We start from the raw sequence: 10,900 nt of genomic DNA on the forward strand, positions 1-10,900 counted from the left end.
GAGGACATGAATGGCACTCCAGGCACTGCTCTTGTAGAAGCAGCACAGCCCAGGACGATGCAAGGAGCCTGTTTTGAGTAGTGGGGGGCAAGGCAAGTGTGGGCCAGGGCTAGAAGGCAGCAGGAGCTGCTGGAGAAGCAGGGACTTGAGTGCTCTGACCTCCAGCCTGCAAGCCAGCATCTCTCCATGGCTGCAAGCCCACCAGGAAAGCTTCCCTGCATGACAGAAAAGGCAGCAAGAGGCTCTGCAGGGAGATCATGCACGTCATTATCCAGGAGCATCTGGAGGAGACTTGACACAGGCTGCCCAGGCCAGCTGCTGCAGCAAACAAAGATCACACTGCTGCATGGGGACATGTTCAGTGGCAGCTGCCTGGCCCTGAGGCCAAGCAGGACCAGGACTGCACCCTGTGCTCCCTGCCTGCTCCTGTTGGTGGGCAGGATGGACCCAGCCTGCTCCACAGCACATCTCAGGTCTGAGCCACTGCTCTGCACAGCCTGCCAAGAGTCCTGGAGAGCCCAGAAGCCAGAGGGTTAAACCCCAGCAAGGCAATTACCTTACATACAGTCTTGGCTTTTGGCAGCTCTTGGCTTTAGAGCTGCAGCATTTGTTGGATCACCAGAGGCAGGCTTTTGTCCTTCAGCTTCCACAGCCAACAGACAAGATGTCCATGCATGAAGCTGACTCCAGCAGTGGAGGGTTTGGACCAAAGCAGGAGCAAGGACAAGCCCTCCAGGGACACTTCAGGCGTGGGCAGCAGTGACCGTGGACAGCCCTGTGCCACCCAGGGGCAGACAGTGCAGATGCAGGACCTTGGTGCTGTCCTCCCAGATTTCCCCCTGGTGGCTCTGCCACCACAGCAGCCCTCTCCCAGCCCTATGGAGATGGAGGCTGGGCTCCCCATCACATCCTCATCTGGTTTTCAGCTCATTTCTGGGCCAGTTCCTTCCTGTTTCCTCCATCCCCAGCACAAGCCTCTCTGAGAAATGGATTTCCCTTCTCAGAAGGGACACAATGGGGGCTGGTGTGTCCCTCTCCCTGTTCTCCTGCTGAAGGATCTATGGGCAGGATGGAGACAAATGAGTGCCCCACTCCAGCTCCAGGAAAGGGGAAGATCCCAGGCAGCAAAGCAAGGGGAGAAAATTATCTTGGATTAAACTCCCAGGCCCTGTGTGTTGCCATTTATGGCTGCACTTTCTGCTCCAAAGCCTGATGCAAGAGGTTGCAAGAGGGAAAGAAAGCAAACAGGAGAGAGCCAGCCAGAAAGAGAAAAGCCAAGAGGAACAGAAAAAAGGAGGAGGAAAGAGACAGAAAAGGAGGAGGAAAGAGACAGAAAAGAAGAGGAAGAGACAGAAAAGAAGAGGAAGAGACAGAAAAGAAGAGGAAGAGACAGAAAAGAAGGAGGAAGAGACAGAAAAGAAGAGGAAAGAGACAGAAAAGGAGGAGGAAAGAGACAGAAAAGGAGGAGGAAAGAGACAGAAAAGGAGGAGGAAAGAGACAGAAAAGGAGGAGGAAAGAGACAGAAAAGGAGGAGGAAAGAGACAGAAAAGGAGGAGGAAAGAGACAGAAAAGGAGGAGGAAAGAGACAGAAAGGAAGAGGAAGAGACAGAAAGGAAGAGGAAGAGACAAAAAGGAAGAGGAAGAGACAAAAAGGAAGAGGAAGAGACAAAAAAGAAGAGGAAGAGACAAAAAAGAAGAGGAAGAGACAAAAAAGAAGAGGAAGAGACAAAAAAGAAGAGGAAGAGACAAAAAAGAAGAGGAAGAGACAAAAAAGAAGAGGAAGAGAGAAAAAGAAGAGGAAGAGAGAAAAAGAAGAGGAAGAGAGAAAAAGAAGAGGAAGAGAGAAAAAGAAGAGGAAGAGAAAAAAAGAAGAGGAAGAGAGAAAAAGAAGAGGAAGAGAGAAAAAGAAGAGGAAGAGAAAAAAAGAAGAGGAAGAGAAAAAAAGAAGAGGAAGAGAAAAAAAGAAGAGGAAGAGAAAAAAAGAAGAGGAAGAGAAAAAAAGAAGAGGAAGAGAAAAAAAGAAGAGGAAGAGAAAAAAAGAAGAGGAAGAGAAAAAAAGAAGAAGAAGAGAAAAAAAGAAGAGGAAGAGAAAAAAGAAAAGGAAGAGAAAAAAAAGAAAAGGAAGAGAAAAAAAAGAAAAGGAAGAGAAGTAAAGGAAGAGAAAAAAGAAAAGGAGGGTAGAATGTAGCAAAGCAAAGCAGCTGCTACATCAGCAGCTCCCTTTCACCCCACCACTGTGGTTCTCCATCCTCCTTTACTGGGCAGTGGTCCTGCCAGCCCTGGGGTGCCTGGCAGGGACACACCTTGTGTGGAGGCAGCACTGAGCAGGTCTGACCCCCACCAAAGCGTGGGGAGCATCTGCCCCTTGTCACTGCTGCAGGCAAGGACAAGCCATGGAGTGGCCAGAGCCCTGTTGGAGCACTGTGGCCAGCCAGCCCTCAGCAAGGGGTCGGACAGCAGCAGGTCTGATAAGGAGAACACCAGCACGTCCCATGGTGGGGTGGGGAGCCCCATGGCAGGCTGAGGAGTCCCAGCTCAGCAGCACCCACCCCTGTGGGCACCATCACATGCTGGTGCAGCACCCCAGGCATTGCACCCAGCCAGCTCATCCACTGCCACCCCTTCATTGCTCCAGCCTCTGGGAAGTGAACACCACAGGCACCAGCACAGGACATCTCTTGCTGCCAGAGATGGGCCAGATGGCTGCCTCGGGCAGGGAGCAGGGAGGCTTTGCCTGCCCTCACCTTGGAGGCTCACCCAGCAGCCTCCACATGGGTGGACATTTCAGCAGGCAGAGTCGTCACAGGCTCTGCTCCAGCATCAGCTCTGGGCAGGCTCCCGAGGCTGTAACCAGCTCAGAAGGGAGTGGGCAGCAGCCTGACCTCCCAGACCTGCTGTAGAGGACACAAAGCCCCAACACAACCGTGCCCCACAGCACATCCCAGTGCCAGCCCCGCGGCTGGGGTGCAGAGGAGGGGCACAACAGTGCACAGGCTCCCTGGGGAGGTGCCACACGTCAGCCACTGCAGGGGATGATGCATCTGTTACTGCCCCTGGCTGCTCTGGGGGAGAGCTGGGGCACACCCACACCCTTACAGGTCCAGCTGGAGCTCTGTGTCACGCAGGCAGGGGCCCACGAGGGGAAGAACATCTCCTGTCCCTCCCCACTACACTGTAGGACACGAGCTCCTGTCCCAGCCCAGTGGCAGCCCAGAGGCAGCCTGCGTAGCCTCTAATTAAAGCCAGACTAATTAGACACCCTCTCCCCTCAGGCACGGGGAAGGCAGGCAGGAGGTATTAGAGAGGGAGATGCTGACTTCTTACATTTAAAAAGGGTCCCTGCTGGGAGCTGCCTGGTTTGTGCTTCTGCTGGCTGATGTGTCCAGGGGCACGGAGAGCCCCCAAGAAGGCACAGACAAGGGAGGGGGGCATAGGGGAAATGCATCAAAAGCTTTGCAGAAGAGGCAGGTGACATTCCTTTTGTGCCCTTGCCATCCAGGTGACATCCCCACGAGGGCTGGGGTGAACTGGGCATCCCAGTGCTAATGCCCCCTTACCAAATCACCTCCAGAGCTGTCTCCTCTCTCTCTCCGCTGTCACCCACTTGACCCTGCAACGTTTGAAGCCACCAGCTGCAGTTAACCCTTGGCAAACCAGCCAGGCTGCTGTGCAGGCCTGAGAGCCTGGCACTGCCCACTCACCCTTCCCATCTCCAGAACATCCTGGCCAGAATGGTATCCCAGCAACAGCTCCAGACCAGCACTGAGAACCTTGTCCCTGCCACCTGCCATTTCCAGGACAGAAACACTCACTACACAATTGATGTTTCCTGGGTGTTTCTCCCAAGTCCCAGGCTCAGCAGCTCCAGCGACGCTGCCGTTCCCACCCAACAGCTTCTCACCAGGGGATCGCTTTGACAGTGCTGCCTTACCCATTAACGAGCTGGGGATGGGGATGAGAACAGGCAGTGACACACTAATTAACTTTTTTTCCTTGCTGGGAGCCAGCAGAGACAAGGGGAACCACTACCAGCAGTTAACAGAAACAAGGACTCCTGGGCCCTTTTCCCTCCTCTGTCACTGCTTCATTTTATAGCCATGGGCACCCAACAACCCTGTTCCTCCAAGAGAGGGGCAGGGAATCCACACGGATTTTACTAGCTGGTTTCACACCACACCCTGCCCTTGCAGGAGGTGGGAGCTGCAGCCATGCAGCTGCCCCAGCAGACACTGGTTGGCAGCGGCAGGGAGAAGGGAAGGAAGGAGGCAGCAGGGCACACAGCTCCAGCCAGCCATTAAACACGGCAAGGCTGCTGTCCCTGAGAGGGTTCATCCATCAGCATTTTGGTCGAGTGGTTAATGGCTGCAGAGAGCCTGACCCAGCATGGTGCAGTGCGAGCTGAGCAGGGAGGAGGGGGGAAAGAACAAGGAAAGAAAGGTCAAGGGACTGCGCTTGGCGTGCTGGTGCACCGAGGCGCCCCGAGCCTGCAGGAGGATGGTGGCTGCTGAGTCACATCAGGGGACCGCAGCCCTCGGCCGAGCCAAGCTGGGGCTGGTCGGGCACGCTTCCACCAGCAGCTGCCTGCAGAGCACTGCCCAAGGCCAGCCCCGTCCCTGCCTGCCACATCTGCTGGGATTCGGCCTCAGCTGGAGGAGGAGGAGGAGGAAACAGCTTTGAGGATATTTGCAGGGAGCAAAATCAGGGAACCCAGGTGAGACCCTGCTGAGCTGTGGATGGCCTCCCCGACTCTGCCTGCAGGGTCAGCCCCCGGATCAGCAGGCTGGGAGCTGCTCTCAGCTCACACGTGTGCGGCGCTGCCGGAGCCGCACGTACTGCCCCGCCGTGCCACCCAGCCCCGCGGCACTGCCAGCCTGTGCCCAGCAGCCCTGGCAGCACTGGGATCACGCGCAGGCCAGCACTCCCCAACACTTACTCAGCAGTAAGAAGCATCCCTCCCCCTTCCCACTGCTTTCCACCACCACCCAGATCACAGCCACCACCCGATTCCTGTTCTTCCCAAACAGATGCTGCTCAGGTCCAGGGCAACTCATCCTGCCTTGCCCACACAGGAGGAAGAACTGGCCAGGACCCTTCACAGCTCTGGTGTCACTTCTGCTCTGCTGGAAGGGGCTGAGGGCAGTGCAGCAGAAACCCCAGTCCAACACAGCCCAGCCAGACTCCCAGGGGACACAACACTCCCTGCACCTCGAGTAAGAGCTTGCCTCTGGGAATGCAAAATCCTGTGCCTGGAGTGGGGATAAAGTTGCTGAGCCCATCTCTGAAGGTGACAAACATCGCAGTAGTGCCTGTTCAAAACCATGACTGAAGAGCAGTCAGCAGGGAGGGGAAACATTGCCAAAGACTCAAGCCAGCAAGACAGCAGAGCTCTGGCACATTGGAATCAGTCAGCTGTCCTGATGGGGTGCTGCACTTCATCAGAGAGCTCTCCAGAGATCACTTCACCTGAGATCCTTGAGTACTCCCCAGGCTCCAGAGCAGCTCCAGCTGGGTGGCAAGCCTAGCTGCTGAGCTAGCCCTGCAGGGACCCAGCTGGCTCACAGAGGCCCAGGGACTCTCCAGCTTGACTCAAATCCTGCTACTCAAAAGCACCAAATAAATCACGGGGACAGAGGAACAGATGTGGCTTCCAGGATGCTGCGACAATGGAGGGAGCTGCTCAAGAGTCATACCCACAGCCAAGGAGTACTGGGAAGGAGAGAGGGAGAGCTGCGAGGCTCGGAAACAACCAGGGGAAGTGAGGAGGAGCACAGGGAGGCAGATCCATGTCCCAGTCCCGAGAGCAGCTCAGGGCTCACCCTGGGCCTTGCATCACAGTACAGAGGGGGGTGCACAACCCCGAGACCTGCCCAGGGCCATCCAGTGAGTCAGCGGAGATGCTCCCCAAGGCGGGGGCTGTCTGCAGGCTGCCTGCAGCCTGGATGCAGTCTCTGAGGATTACAAATGCTGCTAAGAATAGCCAGCAGGCCCTGGGGCTGTGCTCCCCACCTAACACACTGCCCACACAGACCACTCAGTGCTCCCCAGCTCCTGAGACTCCCCTGCACTGGGACAAGAGAAAGCCACCCACAGACGGAGCTGAGGCACCTCGGGTTGTCATCGAGTCCCAGCCAAGCTGGGCAAGAACAGAGCAGGCTCCTTCCACGGGCACTGGGGCGCCCTTTTATTTTTAAACAAGATCCGGTGCTGGAGGAGGATTTACTGGGTGTTTATAGGCACCCCTCAGCCCCCCCAGTTCAGCCAAGGGTCAGAGCTTGGGATCAGTGTTCTGCTGGGGGTGGAAGGGAGGAGGAGAGCAGCCTCTTCCCTTGGGGCAGGGAAGGACAGCCAGCAAGGGGACAGTTTGCTGCCAGCCCACAGAAAGAGGGTGTAGAGATGAAGAATAAAGGTGTCCCCCGAGCACCTGGATTAGTTCATGGGAGAAGAAGACGCCCCCAGGAGCTGTATGTGTGGCAGGAGAGGCTCTCAACGACATGCACGTCTCTCTTCCTTTGAATCTTCCCTGTCTTGACCATTTTTAAGAGTCTACCGTGGTGGTGGACGGGGTGGTGAAAGGAAGCTTGCAACGCCCCACACACACTCACTGCCCCCCCTCAGGGACAACGGGCTTGTCCCCTGCAGAGTGCAAACCCCGGCTTTTGCTGGGACACCCTCCCCCCAATTTTTCAGAAGAAAACCCCAGGGAACGCAGGCACCCGAGAAAGGACACTGCGGGTTGGGGGACGGGAACACAGCGGCTGCGGTGAGCCCGGGGACGGGGAAAGGCTCCGTGGGGAGCCGGCCTTACCTTGCTCTCCTCATCGTCCCTGTGACTGGGCTCCCGGGGCTCGGTGGGCGGCTGCCGAGGGATGCTCTCGGGGATCGGTGGCTGCCGGGGGACGCTCTCGGGGGCCGGAGGCTGCCGGGGAACGCTCTCGGGGGCCGGAGGCTGCCGGGGAACGCTCTCGGGGGCCGGAGGCTGCCGGGGAACGCTCTCGGGGGCCGGAGGCTGCCGGGGAACGCTCTCGGGGACCGGCGGCTGCTGGAGGATGCTCTCGGGAGCCGCGGGGCTGGGCTCGGCCGCAGGGCCCAGCTCCGCCGTCGCCTCCTGCTGCTTTCCAGCTGCCTCCTTCCCCTCCTCTCCCGCCCCGACCTCCTCCACCGGCGCCCGGCTCCCTTCCTCCTCCGGCCCCGCGGCCGCTGCTTCTCCCTCCCGGGCCGGCTCAGCCGCTGCCGGCTCCCGGGACCGTTCCGCCGCCCTCTCCCCTTCGCCTCTCCGCAGCCTCACGAAGACGGAGGCGAGGACGATGGCCAGGACGGTGAAGAGCAGCGGGACAGCCAGGTAGAAGTCCATGGCCACGTCCATCCTGCCCTGCTACCGGAGCCCGCCTCGACCCGACTGCGCGGCCGCGGAGGGAGCGCGACCAGCCCGCTGGGGCTGCGGCGGGGCTGGGCAGGGGCTGGGCAGGCTCTGCCGGCTTTGCCCGGCGTCATCTGCCTGGGCCCTGCCCACAGCCCCGGCCCCCCCCGCTCCCAGCCCTCAGCATCCACCTCCCGCACGCAGCCGGAGCCACCCCCCTCTGCCCGCACCCACAGGTGGTATTTGGGAGAAGGGCGCTGGGTGACAAAAGGTCCTGGAAGCAGTGCAGCTCTGCCTGATGCACGGCCGGTTGGGACAGGAAGGGCTCATTAAACAGCCCTGTAGTCAAAAAGTGGCTCCCAAGCCGCTCTGCACACGCACTGGCACCATTCCTGTGTGTCTTGGGAAGGTTCCTGTCTCCTGGGGTGCTCCCTGCGGGCAGCTGCAGCCTGGTGAGAGCTGCAGAGACTCTCACCGGCCTCCCCATCCTGCTTAATGAGCATTTACACCTTGTTAACCCTTGGCTGGGCAGCAGAAGAGCTGGCAGGGCCAGGGAAGGGCTGTCCTCACTCTTCTCAGTGAGGAGCATCTGGCAGCACATCCATGCCAGGCTCCAGAGCGTCACTCCGCCTTCCCCGGGAGCTGCGGCCCGTAACAGTAGCACATTTGTGCCGTAAACTGGTGTCACACCCACCAGGTTAAGTGCTGGGCTGCGAGAGCCTTCTCCTGAACATCTCACTGCTGAGGGATCTGAAAAACAGGAGGTTCAAAAACAGGGATGTGGCCAAAAGCCATCACAAGCTGGCAAGGATACCAGCTGAAGGGTTGTCAGGTCCTTCCAGACTCTGCCACCAAGGATTTCCTGCCTCTTGAGACTGCTGGGAGGATTAGCCAACCTTTTACAAAGCAGGCTGAAATTAGAAGGCCTAAGCTATTCCTGCCAGGGTAAAACCAGCACGAAGCCTTCTCCTGGCTGCATGCAAGAGGAGCAAACACGGGAATCCATCCCCAAGGTTTCTTCCAGGGAAAAGGCTTTGGAGGCATCTCTGGGAGCAAAGGGTTTTATTGACTGGCTAAAACCAACATGAACAAAGAGGAGATTAAAGCCACGGGGTGGGAGGAAGGAAGTGAAGCCATGATCCTCACTGGGGTTTGTCTTTATTGGTAATCCTATCAGGCAGCAATCATTAGTGTATAGAAAACTGTATTCTTAGTAACACCAGCCGTGGTGCTTATCTCCCCTTCTCCTGCATTTCCTGGGGCCCCACCATCAGAGCTGCTCTGGAGCTCAGCCAGAACATCAACAGATTGCTGGTGTCACAGCACTGTTTGGTTCAGCATTGGTTTTTGAGGTGTATTTGGTCCCTTCTTCTCCTTTCCTGGCCAAACCCACACTTTAGCTTGGTGAAACCACCAGCTTCCCAAAGTTTGACTCAGTAAAAGGAAGTGGTGGAGAAGCATGAAGGATGTGATAACCAGGACTGCTTCACCAGATGAACACAAAGGGGGAGGAATGGGTCTGGAGTACAGACATATGATCTGCAGAAAGCAGGCCCAACAGGTCCCCTGTGATAACCACTTGTGCCTTCCATGGCTCTCCAGAGGCAGCTGGATGGAGTAAACTCATCCTGATGAAGCAAGGGAGGGACAGAAGGTCTCTGTATGGTTTTCCCATCAACTCATTCATAAAAATCATAGAATCAGAGAACAGCTTGGGTTGGAAGGGACCTTTCAAGCTCATCTAGTCCAACCCTGCAGTCAGCAGAGACATCTGCAACTAAAACAGGTTGCTCAGATCCCCAAACAACCTGACCTGCAATGGGTCCAGGAACGGGGCAACTACCACCTCTCTGGGCAACCTAGGACAGTGTTCCACCAACCTCACTGTAAAAAATGTCTTCCTTGTATCTAGTCTGAATCTCCCTCTTTTAATTTCAAACCATCACCCTTTGTCCTGTCACAACAGACCCTGCTACAAAGTCTGTCCCCATCTTTCTGATCAGCCCCTTTAAGTACTGAAAGGCCACCAAAAGGTCTCCCTGGAGCCTTCTCCAGGCTGAACAACCCCAACTCTCTCAGCCTGGCCTCACAGCAGAGAGCTTCCAGCCCTCACATCATGGTCGTGGCCCCCTCTGGCCCTGCTCCAACAGGTCCATGTCTCCCCTGTGCTGAGGACTCCAGAGCTGCCCCAGCACTGCAGGTAGGATCTCAGCACAGCATAGCAGAGGGACAGAATCCCCTCCCTCCAGCTGCTGCCCACACTGCTGGGGATCAGCCCAGGACACAGTTGGATCTAGGATGGGAGTGCACAATGCTGGCTCCTGTCCAGCTTTTCACTCACCAGCACCCCCAAGTCCTTCTCCAGAGGGCTGCTCTCCATCTACTCATCCCCCAGCCTGTGCTGATGCAGGGCCATATGCTGCTGTCTCTCAGAACTGCCAGTGTGGATGGGAGAACCTGATGTCCAGCAGAGCAGGTGTCCCAAGGAAACTGGTGGCAACTCTTGGCTGCTGTCACAGCCTCCTGGACTGGACTCCCAAAGGATAGTTGTCATGGAGTCTCTCCAAAACTAAGGAGAGGGGACTGGAACCCAGCAGCCGGACCATTGCCTCCAACTCCAGCTGCGTGGCTACACGCCCCGGGACAGGAGGTGCTGGATTCACACCATGGGTCAACCAGGCCAGCTGCCAGCCAGGGCTCTGTGCCCAGCTCCTGCCCGCCATCTCCGGGAGAGGAGAGCTGCGGAGGACAATCCTGCCGGGGTCCCGCACCCCGGTGCCCCAGCCCGGCCAGGCGGTGCCAGCCCTGCGGTGGGGCAGGCGCATGAGCACGCTGCCCTCTGGCGGCAGGAGCGGCGCTCTGCAGGGCTGCGGCAGCGAACGGCGGGCGGCGGCACAGCCCCGGCCCCGCACAACAGCGGCTTTGACCCGGCTCCAGAACCACGGCGGGGGAGCGGAGGGCTGGGTGACAGCTGAGGAGCTTCAGCGACAAAGGGGGATTCAGGAGAGCTGCGGTGACAACTGCTGTGGGAAGCATCCCATGCCATAAAGGCGCTGTGTGGTAGGAGCGGCTGGGCTCGGCTGGCTCCCTGCAGCCCAGGCCCCAGGAGTCGGCTCTGCGCCCCGTCTCCCCAGTACAACGTGCTGAGCAGCTGGGAGAGCCTTCTGAAGGCACAGAAAGGACCCGATTCACCACGTCCAAGTCCTCCCTCTCCTACAGCACATCAGCCGTGCGGGCAGTGGCTGCTCTGAGCTCCTCTGCTCATATATTGCAGCCCTCCCAGCCAGAGCAAGCTGGGGCTCAGGGCTCCTTCCTCCCCCACAGCTGTAATCAAGGATGGGTCTACAGCCTCCTGCGAGGGCAGGTGAGCAGATACATGCTGGCTTCTGATGGGGAAAGTGGCAGCTGCTGGCTTACAGAGCTCAGCAAAGCACACAGCACCTGTACCAGATGGTTCTGTGTTCCCAGGTCCTCCAAGAACCCATTTTCCATCCCCAGTTAAAAGCCCAGTCATGCCCTCAGTCACCATCACCCTTTACCCTT

At 57.7% G+C, this 10,900-nt stretch overlaps 1 protein-coding gene across 1 annotated transcript in view; it reads right to left on the bottom strand.

The window, feature by feature from the left end:
* The window catches only part of MXRA7 (matrix remodeling associated 7), a 32,604-nt gene extending 25,241 nt beyond the window's left edge, over nt 1-7,363 (bottom strand). The window contains exons 1-2 of the mRNA XM_054393860.1: nt 7,031-7,363; nt 6,806-6,931 (exon numbers count right to left, since the gene is read on the bottom strand). Of these exons, the coding sequence (XP_054249835.1) occupies nt 6,806-6,931; nt 7,031-7,363 (459 nt within the window). The remainder of the gene's footprint in view (nt 1-6,805; nt 6,932-7,030) is intronic.
* Nucleotides 7,364-10,900: the final 3,537 nt, after the last annotated feature.

The sequence above is a fragment of the Indicator indicator genome, chromosome 29 (genome assembly GCF_027791375.1).
Source record: "Indicator indicator isolate 239-I01 chromosome 29, UM_Iind_1.1, whole genome shotgun sequence".
Taxonomy (NCBI): Eukaryota; Metazoa; Chordata; class Aves; order Piciformes; family Indicatoridae; genus Indicator; species Indicator indicator.